Genomic DNA, 16,007 nt, shown 5'->3' with positions numbered 1-16,007 from the left:
TATTTTATACTAGATATTTTAAAAATTATAACACGTTTTGACATTTATTAACTTAGTACATTAATCTTTAACGGAAATAGGTTATTGAAATTTGAGAAAGCGGGCGATGGGCAAGTAGGACAGCTTTGTCGCTTTGCTTTATATCTCTTCAAATCGCGTCGCAAACGCATTCACATTGACTTCGTCTACATAAGATGCAGTATTAGCTGAGGTTTAATATTGCTAAACATCCGTTTATCTTTTCAGTGCTAGGTAAACTAATTTCTAATGAAAGTTGGCTGATTGTTCCTAATGCATGTATGTCTTATGCGGCATGATAGCCATGAGAGGCCTATCCTCAGCCAGGTGGCGACTATCAGGCCAGAGGAGCAGCACAAGTAGGGCCAGGGCCAGCAGTAGGGCTGGGGCGGGGGCTCCACTGGCCGCCCATGCCCCCACGCCCAGGAGGCCCATGCCGGCAGCCAGGGGCCAGCTAGACGAATTATATCTTATTCAGTATCTTCAGCAATTTAAAGATTTTTTCTATCTATTGCATGCTGATCTGATATATTCAATTCATGCTAATCATCTTCCAACAATCCCGTTTGTGCAAACAAACTCATAGAAATGCGTCCGTAATTTTGAGACCGTCTTCAAAACGAAATCAATTTCATTGGTTGTGTGAGGCCAAGGAGTTACCAATCGTTAGACTTGCCCTAACACGCAAACTGGATATCATTTTATTACAAGCTGGAGGCAAACCTTGTGACCATATTTTTGGCACCAGAAGGGTTGAGAATGTTTTGAATAAACTATGACATAAGTCATAATTTGACTGCCGAAGAGCTCACTTTGAAATAACGTGACGAAATTAAAGTTCGCTAAATAACGGCTTGTAGCGAAGTTGATTACAGAATTTTTCTGCGCTGTATCTGAATGTTCATTTTTAACCAAACCTCATTTAAATCAGGTTACGTAGCTACGCTAAGAATGTGAGTTGGGTAAGTTATAAGAAGTGTCTAACTAAATAGAGTAGTAAAATATTTAATTTCGGAAACAAGCCCTAACTTTTGTTTCAATTTTGAATTTTTAGTTAAATTTTTTACGCAGCCAACAATTTGTGCGCCATTAACTAGTAATTCGCAAGCAGATTTTATTTTAGCGGACAAAATAATGATATTACTATGCGAGTTGCCTGTACACTGTCAGATTCATTTATTGATAAATTACAGAAAGGGAGACAGTTAAATCGCCTCGCTGCTTCTGGGAACTTGGTTTGATCCCGTTTTCCTGATGGGCTATTCTATATATTTAGATGTCTACGGTCTTAACCCTTAAATAGCGTCGTTGGTTCCCGCAACCCATTTAAAACTTTTTCCGTTTTCTTATATCTCACATTTTATTCATCGCTTGTCCCCATCATGCGTTACAAAATATTCTGACTAAGATCGCGCTGTTGTTCAAGTAAGTACTAAATTAGTTTTGAAAATTTGAAAAGTTCGCTTGGATATGACTACACTTCAGAGGCAAGAATAATAACGACATGAATACAGATCTGAAATATTGCAACGAACTGAAGGAAGACTTCATCAATAAACCCGTGCAACATGCAACACTAAAACACAGAAGTGGTTTCAAAATGATTTTAGAATGATTTAACAAATTATTTGATGGAATAAACTGTTATGTTGATATGTTATAATCATGAGAGAAGCCAAAATGTTATAATTTAAATAATGTTTTTATGAAATGACATGATATTTATTATATTTTGTGATGGTGAAATGACGATAAAACGTTCAACTGATGGAGCGTGGTGATATGATGTGATTAAAGCGAAACGATCATCGACCAACAATATGTGATGATGAAACGATATGATTTGTGAAATGATTTCTGATGAGATGGGCTGACAACCTAAAGAAAATAAATGAGGCAGAAATAAACTAAGTCTTGATTTACATAAGATCTCCTATTTAGACAGACTAAAAGAAGCTAAGATTAATGATACAAACGTATTGATATAAGCAAGGCTTAGAAAATTCAAGGATATTTATCTAAGTTAGTCTAAGATACGCCTCTATCAACGATTCAAATGTCTTAATCTAAGTTTGAATTAGATAAGCCTGAATCACTGTTAAAGTAGGTCCAGATCACCTTGATTTAAGTAAGACTCGGATAATCCTGAACAAATAATTAAAGGGTCTTTATCTTAGTTAGACTTAGACAGGTCTGAATCAGCGATTCAAGTGCCTTGATCTAAGATGGACTTAGATAAGTCTGAATCACTGTTAAAGTAGGTCCAGATCTCCTTGCTCTAAGTAAGACTCAGATAATCCTGGACAAATAATTAAAGGGTCTTTATCTTAGTTAGACTTAGACAGGTCTGAATCAGCGATTCAAGTGCCTTGATCTAAGATGGACTTAGATAAGTCTGAATCACTGTTAAAGTAGGTCCAGATCTCCTTGCTCTAAGTAAGACTCAGATAATCCTGGACAAATAATTAAAGGGTCTTTATCTTAGTTAGACTTAGACAGGTCTGAATCATCGATTCAAGTGCCTTGATCTAAAATGGACTTAGATAAGCCTGAATCACTGTTAAAAATAGTTCTGATTCAAAGACCCTGTTCTAAATTAGGCTCAGATATCCCTAAGGTCCTGTGTTAGACTTATTTAAGCCAGTTCTTTTTATCTAAGTTAGATTCAGATAGGCCTGAAAGAGGAATATAAGTATAAGGGCCAAAACCGTGCTCTGGTGTTCTGACCTGAGGCGTCTCTCAGCAGACATGCGCGCGTCGTTTGCTTTTCTGGCTTCTACTCGCAGGTGACTGGTGTCCCCCTCTCTGGTGGCTAGTTCATGTTTGAGATCTGAAAATTAATTTCACAAATTAGTTTATCTTTTCCATATTCTCTGATTAGATTGGTGAACTCAGGTGAAATGATTTTGCTTTTTGCAATGCTGTATAATTTTTACCATTAATCTGTAAAAGCATATGAAAGGTAGAATACATACATGAAAGGTAGGAGGTATAAATACACGAAAGGTAGGAGAAAAATTGCAATGGCATTAGTAGCACACAAGCTGTTAAACTGGCAGATTTGCAATCCTGATGTTCTGAAAAAATTGTCACTTTATGTCCCCGATAACTTCACCAAAGCGAGGCAACACAGGCTGTTTATTTTTCCTAGAGGCAGGACCTACCTACCAATGATCATGCCTCTGGGGAGAATGACCTCACTATTAAACCTTTCTTCCGAAATTGACATTTTTCAATCGAATCTCAATCATTTCAAGAGCGAAATAATGGTATTCTTTAGCACCTGTCATTATTAATGGACCTATTATATTATATAATTAATGTTATTATACTTGAGCTATTAACTACAAATTGTGGAATGTAATTGGTTATATATGTAAACTGTTTTTCACAATAAAAATAAAAATAAATAAATAAATGAAGCGGGCATTCTTGGACTAAATGTTTGGTTATAGCCTTTCAATGCCCTGTAAATTCTGGAATTCTAACCACAATTCTTAGTATAACAAACCATTCCGAGCGTATATTGATTAGTTTTTAGATAAAATACTTTCTCATTCACGCTTCGCTTCTTATCTTACTAATTAGAGTGAAGGATTCTATTGGTTATTTTTACTCCACCGCGCTGTTCTGGCTTACAGTTTGATCCCTGGAAGAGATGTCACAGCTGTGATGATCGATAAAAAGTCATGTTTTGCGCTAGAAAGTTAAGTTACTTTATCAACCTCTGGCAGGTCTGATCCAAAAGACACTTCATTAATTGTCTGCTTCGGAGATCAGCTAACCCCTGAGGATGAATATACACGTTAAAACCCCTTTGGTTAAAGGGTTAAGTGAACTACACTACTTTCCTTTGGGACGAATGATACAGGTGTAACTTGTTTCCTTAGTGAACCCATAGAGTGGTTTTTTACAGTTTATTATTACACTGTATTAACTATTTATTGTACGTCTAATACTTGCAAATCGATTATACCCAAAATACTAATAGAGTTCATCGTTAAAATTTTGCATTTATTTAATAATCCCGTTCCAGTACGAAGAGAGTAGGTACCTAATTTGCCCGTTAAAATTTTTACCCCTTCACTTCAGTCAGAAAGCCTTTTCACCGAAATATTTATTAAATTAGACTTACCATCTATGTTTCTCAGGAGTTGTTTGTCTCTCTTCTCTCTTTCTTCTTCTCCCTCCATCATGCATTCTGACTTCATCCTCTCCAGGCACTGCTCTTTGTCTGTCTCGAACAACTCCCATTGCTTTTCTGCAACACAACACGACACAAACAATGAAAAAATCAATATGTTTTTTTTACAAATCCTACCAATCATTATTTCAAAAAAGAAACAAAGCAAGCATAAAAACAACTAGGGTGACTCTCAGATTTCAGCAAATCTAGCTTACACAAAATCTTATTATTTAAAGAAAGACAAGGATGCAAAAAATTATTGCAATCCTCTGTTAACACAAAAATCTTAACAACTTTTTAAAACTAACAAAGAAGTGGAATAATTAATATAATCTAAAAGAATATTAAACATACTTAGAGCCTGATATAAATAGTTTTTTTGAACAAAAGATCCAATAGTGTTTATTCAATTCTAGTTTTGTTGTTTTCTTTCTGCAAATTTATAAAAAATCTGCAAAAGTAGTTGAGTGATATACAGCTGTTTTATACACATAACATTACGTTCCTTATCCCCAAGTAGGTTGGATGAATAACATATTTTTTTGTACACAACATTAAGAATCAATTTGTCAGCAATACTTTGTTGGCTCTATATTAGACTTTAGACAGGATCTCCAGCACTGCAAGAAATAAGAAAGTCAAGATTTGGCTAAGGCAATATAGACAAATTTGAATTTATCTTTGTCCATGCGTCTAAGTTCTTTAAAAATATAGGTAAAGCCAATACAGGTGCGTTTTATGTTCCAAGTCGATGTTTTTTTTATAACTTTTAAATGAAATACAATTTTATAGATTTACAATTTATTGATTGATTATATGGTCTTTAACAATATATTTGGAATATGATGTCCTTCAATGTGATGTGGCTGCCTTTGGCCGTGGTGCAAAAGCAAGCTCTTTTAAACACATTTTCACAGACTTCTGGCATTATTTCAGCAATTTCGTTTCGAATGTTGTCCTTAAACATCGACGTTGTGGTTGGTTTATTGGTGTACACCTTTTCCTTCAAGTACCATCACCGGAAGAAATCGGAAGGGGTCAAATCAGGGGATCTTGGGGCCCAGTTGATATCACCACTTTTCATTCGGTAAGTCACGCAATATTTTTCGCGTTCACAATTGAACAATTATTATTTAAATAAAATGTTTTAATAATTTCAACACGCTCTTGCGGCGTTAGATGCTCCATAATAAATGTTATCGACCACTCTCTACGACTGTCAAATGCCAACTGACAAATGTCATCCAAATCAAAATGGCGGCCAAACAAAATCGACCTGGAACATAAAATGCACCCTGTAGATAATCAGTTTCATTGACCTGTCTCCTCAGACAGGAGTCAGTGTCTAGAAATTTTCTCTTCATTAGTTATTAACTTGTGTATCTTGAAGAGAGATAGTTACCCATATCTTTGCGATGCTGCTCTTTCATCCTCTGTAGGGTGTCCGCGTGCTCTGCTTGTAATTGTCCCCTGACCAACTCTAGGGTGGCTCGCGCCGAGCAGGCTTGAGAGCTGAGTGCACTCTCTAGTTCCTTGACGCGCTTCTCTGATTCTTCCGTCAAGCGCTCTAGAAATAACATAAAGGTTAAACATTGTGATGCAGAAGTCTGATATATCTAGAAGAACAGTTCTAATATAAGGATACTTTGAAACGAACAACAATTTCTCTGTGTCTTGCAGATCGAAAGCGAGTTCAATGAGCAAGAAAAACGCTTTTGATTTTTAAATATATATTTTTTTATTAACTCTTAAGGCCCCGAGGGAAATAATTTCCCTCGGAGCTATGCCAACTATGGGAATGCCGTCTAGGGAGTCTTTTCGAGGAAAGGAACAAATGAACCATGGTCTCGATTTTGTCTTGTAGGAGAGAGGAAATACATTGGTCGGCAAATTATTCCACAGCCAAGCTGTTGAACACAATAGACGATCCGTTCTTATGATGTAACAAATTCCAACCCTATCTATGTTGGGTGAAAGGTTTGGCTGAGGACTGAGAAAATTGTGACACATGCACTACAATGAAAAATCCCGAAGAAGAAGCTGTAATTGTGTAAAATAAAGTGATTTATTTAAATAACTCATTTAAATCAAGCGCGTGTGGCATAATGCGTTATTATGCATCCTAACTTCAACACTTTGTGCATGTTGCTCACCAACTGAGAAATCAACTTGCTCAAAGAAAAGAAGAGTGGAAGGCAGGAACAGCAGAGGAAGATTAACGATGCGTCGGAGTAATCATATATCACTGTCATCTGCAGCTCTATCTCTACCACTGCGAGGAGTAGAGAAGCCTTCTTCATCAGGAAAGTTGAAGTGTGGATCACGATCCTTATTAATGATGAAACCATTAAAGAAGAAGATCAAGTCACCTGTATCTGTAGAATACTGCTCCTCCAGTTTCTCCATGGCCTCAGCATGTTTGAGTTCCGCCTTGTCCAGAGACCTTCTAATCTCCATGATCTGCCAGTCCGCCTTTCCCTCGGCCTTGTCCAGATTCGCGGCGTATTGGGCTTCCTTTTTGCTCAGGATGGCTTTTAATTCTTCCAGCTATATAGAGAAAACGAAAAGATTTTATTACCAGACTATGTTTGTTTCAGCTGTTAATAAAATTGTGATCATCATAACAACAATACTGTGGCAATTTTCTGCCGATCACAATATTACACATATTTCTGGATGTAGGTTGGCAATATTGGTACGATACGATGTATGTTTGTTTCATTATTACGCATTATCTCGGCACTGGAATACGATATGGAGTCGCTATAATGTGCTATACGACATGGTACTACATAAAATGAATGGAAGAAAAAGTCGAGGACACCCAAGGAAGACATAGTACGATCAAGTGAATCCAATTCTTGTATGTTAAAACGAGACGTATATGATGAACGAAGAAAAGGGTATACTGAGAATACATGACGTGAAAGTGAATGACAGGAGAAGTCGAGGACGCCCGAGGAAGACATGGCAAGATTAATTGAAACAGATACCTTAAAAAATAGCTTTTTCAATTCTTAACAATAATATTATTTCCTATAAAAACTACACTCAGTTTTTAGGTAACTAGAATTCACAACCTCAAGGCTTTAATCCAAATCATTCATAAAGAGCAACGCCAGATAACGGTCAACCAGTTTGTTCTATAGCTGAACCGTACATAGAATCAGCGTCGGGACCTTTCAAGTGTCACGAAATCAAAATAGCACAGATTAGCATTGTTTGATGACAGTGTTTCTCAATCTAATTCTTAATCATTTTGTTCTTTATTTTATCAAAATGAATGTTATTTTAATGGAATTGTGTACCTTTTTGTGAGTTTCCTTGAGCAGTTTCTCGTGTTGTGCGCACTCCTCTTGTCTTCTGTGCTGCCGGCCTACTTGTTCTGCTCTTCTGGCTTCATCAGCTAGTCTAGCCACCAAGCGAAGTTCTTTCTCGTCTAATTCCTGGAAGTTGAAAGTTATCAGATTTTATAAATCAGGCTAAACCAAACATGAGTTTTTTTTATAATGAATGAATAATTCGTGACGTTATTGGCAATACGTTTGTATATCAGTAATATAATATTTCATACATAATATAGTACGTGTGAGTTTGGAAGAGTGAGACAGGGATGTTAGAATGAGAGCGGGAATGTGTGCCTATTAGTTTTAATAAACGGCCATTGCGATTTTTGGATTACCGGGTGTGTGTCGTTCATTCAGTTAATACACGGTATAAAGTGTTCAGTAATAAATATATTTTATAAACCTGAGCTGGACTTATCAATCCTGATATATCAAGGATTGAATATTGTTTTAAATTGATACAACAAAAAGTCTAGTCAAAATAAAATTTACTTGCGCATGCTGGGATTTCAACCCGCGACTTGCAGATTTGTAGACAAGGATCGTAACCATTCAATCATGGAGGCCGTCTATAATGAATTATGAATAATATTTTGTGAAATTACCTTAGCATGTTGCTGTTTTACTGTTTGCATTGCGTCCTTCTCCATGACCAGCATGTTCCTCAGCCGCCGGGCCTCCTGCTCTAAGGTCTCCTTAGCGGCCTCCAGCGAGCTGGACTGCAGCGCTTGTTGGCGGAGAGCTCTCTGTTGTTCCAGTGAGGTGGCGCGAAGGGTAGCCATCTCCGCCCGGAGCTACAATAGGATGCATGTAATCCAAACATAATACATGTTATTAAGAATACTAAATATAAATATAAGACGTGTAAGGAGCTTCCCCTCTGGAAAATCCTCTGAAACACGGGCCCTGCAAAAGCGCATTCTAACGCGCGTTTTAACTTTAAATGTATTTAGTCTTACGTACAGTAATCTTAATAAATTCAGTAATATTTAACCGTGAATTTTTCATTTAACCCCTAATGAATTTTTGGAAAAAAATTCTCCCAGCCTGACACGGAATAATAAAAGTCATGCTATTTAATTTTGTATTACGGTGATACATATGATTTAAACAGTGTTTGAAAGAGGGAACACCATTCTTTGTATTTGCATTTAAAAGTTTACAATAGACATTCGCGAAAATTTTGAAATAATTCTCTTCACTATTCCGCAGCCAAGTGGAGGAGTGGGTGGTACCCAAAATTACTATCCTTCTTTTATTAGCTTAAATATTTGACATATAATTTTAGTATTTTACGTATTTCTGCGCAAATACAAAAGTTAACATTAATAAAATATAATTGACTTAATAATTGGGATTTCTATAGTTTAAAAGCCCATAAAACAGAAAAAATGGATGGGGTATTCGGAAGACCCACTTGGTTACAGACGTTTTATTTGGAATCTTGTCCTGTCAAAAGTTAAACAACATTTAGGATTTGAAAAATATTTGTCTAGATTTGACAGTAAATTTTCTAAAACCTCTGTTGAATTAATACGTTTTAAGTTTTGTGTAAAGCGGTAGTTAAAGTTTACACGACAAAAACTACTGGTTAGCGACTTTATGAATGTTTTCGTTCAAGAATTTAAAATTTGTGATTGCGTTTTTCGATTTTTAGTAGTAAAATCTGAAAGATGGAATTGAATACCATGCGGAAATATTTGATGATTTGCATCAGCATCCTTTCAATCATATGAAATGTAACTGTATTCCGTTCGTCCCTACGCAAAATTTGCGTTTTTCTGCTCAGCACACTTTTTAAAGTTGGTCACAATTTCAAGGCTCTTATTTGACCCCCTCCCAGCTCGATAACGTAAGCGCACGAACAATAGTATAGTTTAAAATATACACGCTACTTGGTGCCACAACCCTTGGGCCACGAGATGTATTTTTAATATTTGACCACAACAAAAGCGCTTCATCGCTATTTCTGGACGTTAAAATGGGTTTTCTTACCTCGACGACCTGTTTATCCGCCACTTCGCACCGCTTATCCGTGGCTAGCTGCATCTCCTGCAGTTTGCCTTCGGCCTTGCGGCATCGCTCAGCGGCGGCGCGCTGCACGTCTCGAAGCTTCCACTCGCAGTCGGCCAGCAGCAATTCCTCGCGCTCGGCGCCCTGGGACCGCAGCCGCTCGAACTCAGCACGCCAGCTGCGCTCTCGCTCGGCGCTGTCGGTCTGCCGGCGGGCTGCGTACTGGAACAAACAAACAACAACATAAGTATGCTGGATTTCGGGTAAAGATTTACTGTTCAGACTCATTCTTCATGTGCATAGACTAGTTGTTCTGTGCGCAGTAGACTTCGCGTAATGTTGTTATTCTGATTTGAATAACAACATTAAACACATGAAAATGAAAATGTACAATCATACACGGCGCAAACACATTTGGAGTCGGATGAAATGCAAAGTGGTCGAGTTTTATAGAGATGTTATATAAATTACATTTCGTTACAAAATATATTTATAATCTCACCAAAGAAGAAACTGGTTCTTGTGCTTGATGAGCGAGTTACACTAATTATAATGAAAATAGAATAACATTATCCAATAGGTACAATTGAAACTTCTGGATCATCTATATGTGTAGGTGTACATATATAGGATTCTGTTATATCTGACATACTAAATATTGAGCAATTAGAGTTGAAACAGAACTTTGCAACACTCAATCAGTTATTTAAAGAATACTTTGTTTCGATTTAATTACCGCAAGAAACAACTATGCAAGTCGGCGTTGATGGAAAAAAAGCGTTTAAATTCCAATTTCGTCGAGATTAATATGTTCACGCCCTGCGATTAAAATGAAAACGTTAAACGATGCTCGTTCACTCAACATAGCTTCTCTTTTCATAGCTCTTTCTGTAGCCTATCATCACGGTCTTAGGGATTACCTACTGACAAGGTTGACACAAAATAAGAAAAAAAATTGATGTTTTCAAATGAGGATATAAAATAAAAGCTACGTAGGTATCATTTGTAAGTATTCGATGACCACTCTACCTTTTGTTTATTCCGTTCAAATACACACATCAAAATTTCTCCCAAAAGTTGTTTTCACGTAGATCATATAATAAATAACCTTCTGTTTGATTCTCTAAATCTTAACGTGTCTTTTTCGGGCATCCCCAACTTCTTCTACCATTCAAATTAGCGTAATTTATTCTGCTCATTCTTTCTTTCATTTGCTATACATCTCCAAATCATCCTGGCATCATCGCTTTGCATTACTTTCGGATCTCAACATTTTTTACACGGTCATGCAATATGATTTTACCATTTCTATTATGGATAAGTAATATTCAACTCATTGATTTTCCTTCTGTAACAACCGGATCTTTGTATCTTAGCTGATCTTACCTCTTCATTGATCTTCTTCTCATGGTCTCTCTCCTTCCTCAGGGTGGCTGCCAGCTCCTTAAGCTGATCTCTCTCTGGCAGCAGGATGTCCAATTTCTTCTGCAGTCTCACCACCTCCTCGGCCAGTTCGTCTGCTCTTCTTTCTGCTTGGCGAATCTCATCTGGGAAATAAATTATAATGTCTTTCGTCACTAATATATATATAATTCTTAGATGGAGCCCTGCTATTCTTTGCATTTTCATACTCTTCATGCCTCTAGTGGCATACCGCAAGGTACCCATTTAGTTCATGTACTATTCGTACTCTTTATTAACGTAATATCATCCTGCTTCAACGATGCTAAGCTAATACTCTGTGCTGATGACGAAATTACTCATATTAATGATTGCCAATAGCTTCAATAAAATTGAAATGAATTGTATAATTAGATATAATTTTATGTAACTTGTATAATTATCTGCCAAAAATTTCCAATATTATTCGATTTTGCGATATTATCCAAAATTAGAGACATCGGAGTTATATTTGATGAAAAGCTAGAATTCGTACCTACATAACATTAATATGTAAACATATCGAAAGTGTGTGCAGTATGGAAAAAGGCTTTGCAATGCGTAAAATAAAGCCAATTTGCTCATAACATTTTTTTTATTATTTTAAATTTGGAAAAAACTCCTCTATCTATGATTTTTTCGACGTGTTGCAATGATAAATGGTTTAAATAGTAAACATACTTAAGTGGTTATCTTTTCTTTGCAAAAGTTATAACATTACATTTGTTTATATTAAGAAATAATTGATTGAGTACAGATGTCAACATGATAACTATCCTCAAAAAGCAAAAGAGAAATGGAGTAAGTAGAAGGGTTTGTTTGTTACCAGCGCGAGCCTCAAACTGTTCCAGAAGATCACAGTTCCGCTCACGTGTGGCTGACAGATCTCCTTCCACGTGCTTCAGCTTCTGACGGACCATTTCGGCTTCCTTCCTGGCACTGCATACCTCGCTCTGGACCCCTGGAATTAACAATTATATTTGTTAAAAATCTGTTTTTTATTATAGATCAAAAGTCTTTGGTCAAGGCAGATGGAAGAAGAAGTGAAAGAATGAGTGGAAGAGGATAGGAGGGAGGGATGGACTTAGAATGTTTTATTTTTACACTGGCTCCACAAAACAATTTTTTTAAAGGAATCATTTGCGCTACGCATAAAAAAACGTTGTCTTATAAACATTAGTTTATCATTGAAAATAATAATTATATTTGAAAAATCAAAATATTCCTCCAATAAATGCAGACATAATTTGTCTCGACGCCATTTAGTGGGGAATTCAGCATTAACAAAACCTTTCCTACAAAAATAAAGTTGGTTGTTTACAAGTGAAAACATGTCACAAGCAATAATTGTTGAATGAAATGCTAGTTACATTGAATTATTTGGTGGGTTTGGAATAAGCTGACGTAGCTTAGTTGTTTATAGCAGCTGACCATCAATCAGAAGGCAGTTGGTTTAATTCAAGTTGGCGGCATTTACTTTTACTCAGAAGATATTTTTAACTTGTTTGAGTATTTCAGGCGAATAATTGTTGCTTAAAATAATTTGTTATTCTTAATCATAACACTGTAATGGAATTTAGCAACATTTTGTTTTTTGGCATTGAAAAGTCCCCGTTCCAAGTCGATTTTCGGTCTGTGATCAGCTGACAGTTGTGTTTTTAGAAAATTTGGCCAAATGATAACAATTTTATATTTGAATAACTAAATATAAGTCAGCGAATATCTTTAATATTATCATATTTGTTATGTTTTTAAACAGCTTAAATGAAGCATTCTGTGCCAATGTATTGCATTTAGGTTAAGCTCTCTCGTAGAAAGAAACGTGATTCACATTTTGGCTCGTGTCCCAAACAGAATCAGTTTTCAAAATTTGGTTTCGTAAATAGACCACTAACTTTCAGATTACTGAATGGATTTTTAAAAGTCCCCACAAATCTCACTAATCGTTATTATGTTTTAGAACTATTGACTGGCGCAGACCCGTAAAAACTCCCAGGATACAATAATTATTGTAGGATTTGTGAAACTGAAAATATTTATAAAACAAACAGTTGCCTCAGGATTCTTATTTACATTTCAACAGAAGAAATTTACACGTTGAATGTAAGAAAACTTAAATTACAACATCTATTCAATGCCATTATAAAAATACAAGTTGAATGAAGACAATATTACCGATTTGATACAGAAATATCATAAAAAAAGATGCGGTTGCAACTGAGATTGATCCCAGGACCGCCGGGTCTGGCTGGGGTTTTGCTCTACCAACTAAGCTAAAACGCGTAGTGAGAAAATGAAAATAATGTTAACAAATAATTATAAGCAATAATAAGTCATCCGAAATACTAATACAAATTGAAAATATCTCCCGAGTAAAAATAAATGTTTAAAAAAAAAAACCGAAAACTTCAGCCGTAGTCGTCGACACGACTTATTCAAAATACCATACGGCAGAACAGATATTCTAGTACAACATAGCATGACAAGAGGAATGGTGCTATTGAATGAAATCTCAGAAGCACTAGATATATATAATTCTTCTTTTAATAGCCTAAAGTTTTTTTTGGTAAATAATTATCTTCATAGGTGTTAAGATTGTCAAATTGAGAATTGTACAGTAATTGGATAATCTATCTGTTGTGCAATAAAAAAAAAAATAAAATAAAAAAAATGCCGCCAACGGGAATTGAACCCGTGCCTTCTGATGTCCTGTCAGGTGCTCTGTATCCACTGAGCTATGTCGGCTTATTTCAAACCCGCCAAATGATTCAATATGTACTAGTGCCTTAATCAACAATTATTGCTTATTAGTGCCCTAGACAAATCAAATAAATGTATAGGAATTTTTATTGACTTAAAGAAAGCATTTGACAGCATTTCCCATGAAAGACTTATATTAAAATTAAAAGAAAATGGCATTGACCACTAAGCTCTTAAATGGATAGAAAGCTACTTAACAGAGAGACCTCAAATTGTAAAATTAAACCAAACCTTTAGTACTCCACTAACAAGTACATTTGGCATTCCTCAAGGCACGGTCCTCGGACCATTACTATTTCTAATGTATGTAAATTACATTTTCCAACAGAAAATCAAAGGTGAATTAATCTCTTATGCCGATGATACTGTTTTATTAATAAAAGGTCAAACATGGGAACTAGTTACCAAATTTGCAAATGAATGTATTAATATCTTAAAATCATGGTTTGATAATAACCTACTCACACTTAATGCCAAAAAAACAACATATGTATTATTTTCACTACAAAAAATACCTAAACACAAAGTAAACATCATAATCCATGATGAAAATTGTGACAATGTCAACTGTAAACTACTTAATCCTATTTGTACTGTAATCAACTCTTCTTCTGAAATTAAATATCTTGGTGTGATCATCGATGAAAATTTGAAATGCAAAAGCCATATTACGGAGTTAGTAAAGAGAATAAGGAAATGTAAGAAATATTTTAAATGTGAAAATACTAAAAAATGTATATTATGCTCATGTCCACTCCCTGCTTATTTACGGAATCATAGGTTGGGGAGGATCTTTTAAAAACAACCTAAACTCAGTAAAAGTCTCGCAAAAAATTATTATAAAGGTAATACTTAAAAAAACTCTACTTTCCCAACAAAATTGCTTTTTAAATTGTTTCCAGTACCAAATATTGATGATATATTTAAGCAAACTTCAATTATAAAAATGTGTAAAGAAAAAAATAACACAGAATATCAAGAATTTTACAAACTGATGAGAAATGGAAATCAATTTATTACGCCAATCTTTAAAACAACTCAAATGCAAAACCATTATATTTACCAAGCCATAAAAAACTACAATAATCTCCCTTCCGAATTGCGCTGTATTACGAACCAAGAAGAACAAATAAATAAAATCAAACTTTTTTTCCAAAAAAACTTATATTAAAAAAATATATATATTATATTTATATATTACACATAACATAATATTATAACATTGAATCTAAATAAGAATCGTGGCTCCCTTATCAGGCACAAGAGCTCCTCTTTTCTGATAAGGTATATACATGACCAATTATGTACCTAAATATTATATTTTGCAAAATATGTATGTATTAATGTAACTATGATCTATATTAAAATAAAAAAATAAAAAAATATATATTTTTTTTTTCACCTGTAAACAACCAAATTTATTTTTGTAGGAAAGGCTTTGTTAGTGCTAAATTTCTCACTAGATGGCGTCGAGACATATTATATCTTCATTTATTGGTGAAATATTTTTGACTTGTCAAATATTATTATTTTTAAATGATAAACTGACGTTTATAAGACAAGTTTTTATGCATAGCATAAAGGATACAAATAATTATAAGCAATAATTAGTCATCCGAAATACAAATACAAATTGAAAATATCTCCCGAGTAAAAATAAATGCCGCCAATCGAATTGAACCCCACGGATGACTAATTATTGCTTATAATTATTTGTTATCCTTTATGCTATGCATAAAACCTTATCTTATAAACGTTAGTTTATCATTTTAAAAAAAAAATGATAATAATGTTGGTAGGTCTTATTGGAAGTATCATAGAGTTAAATATGACCGAAAGACATAGGACCCCTATCAGTTGGTAGTTTAGTTGATAGAGCACCGCCAGGTCCTGTGTTCAAGTCCTAGATGCGACTACATCCTTTTCTGAAGTTTATATTACAAATTTTCATTTATAAATCGCTAATGTTGTCTTCAATAATTAATATAAAGAAAATGTGGCACCGCTTACAAGAAAATGAAAGTCATTCAAAGACTATTTATATGAAGGGGCCACTAAATTGTGTCCACTGAATTGTTCAGTGAATCATTGCGCATTGTCTCAAATAATAATAATATTTGGATAATTTATATAGCGCCGTTTTCGTGCAAAATCAGTTCAAGGACGCTGTACGAATATCAGTAACGTATCTTCACTCTGTTAATTCATCTTTCTCGACTTACAACACTTGAAAATGATTTACT

The 16,007-nt window shown here is 35.0% G+C and overlaps 1 protein-coding gene across 4 annotated transcripts in view; it reads right to left on the bottom strand.

Annotated features, from left to right (window-relative positions):
• LOC149414330 (uncharacterized) overlaps nt 1–16,007 on the bottom strand; it is a 103,906-nt gene that overhangs the window by 20,912 nt on the left and 66,987 nt on the right. For all 4 annotated transcript variants that reach the window (XR_016304073.1, XR_016304072.1, XM_089643980.1 and 1 more), the window contains exons 4-12: nt 11,831–11,965; nt 10,951–11,111; nt 9,547–9,786; nt 8,157–8,345; nt 7,513–7,650; nt 6,574–6,751; nt 5,607–5,771; nt 4,154–4,279; nt 2,746–2,848 (exon numbers count right to left, since the gene is read on the bottom strand). Coding sequence is in view for 2 of the 4 variants with exons in the window: in XM_089643980.1 (XP_089500106.1) it covers nt 2,746–2,848; nt 4,154–4,279; nt 5,607–5,771; nt 6,574–6,751; nt 7,513–7,650; nt 8,157–8,345; nt 9,547–9,786; nt 10,951–11,111; nt 11,831–11,965 (1,435 nt within the window). In the remaining 2 variants the exon portion in view is untranslated. The remainder of the gene's footprint in view (nt 1–2,745; nt 2,849–4,153; nt 4,280–5,606; nt 5,772–6,573; nt 6,752–7,512; nt 7,651–8,156; nt 8,346–9,546; nt 9,787–10,950; nt 11,112–11,830; nt 11,966–16,007) is intronic.

This window comes from Hesperophylax consimilis, chromosome 20, assembly GCF_061612785.1.
Source record: "Hesperophylax consimilis isolate HC1 chromosome 20, BYU_Hcon_1.0, whole genome shotgun sequence".
In the NCBI taxonomy this organism is placed as follows: domain Eukaryota; kingdom Metazoa; phylum Arthropoda; class Insecta; order Trichoptera; family Limnephilidae; genus Hesperophylax; species Hesperophylax consimilis.
Note: the sequence above shows the minus strand (reverse complement) of the source record. Positions and strands in the feature narration are given on the sequence as shown.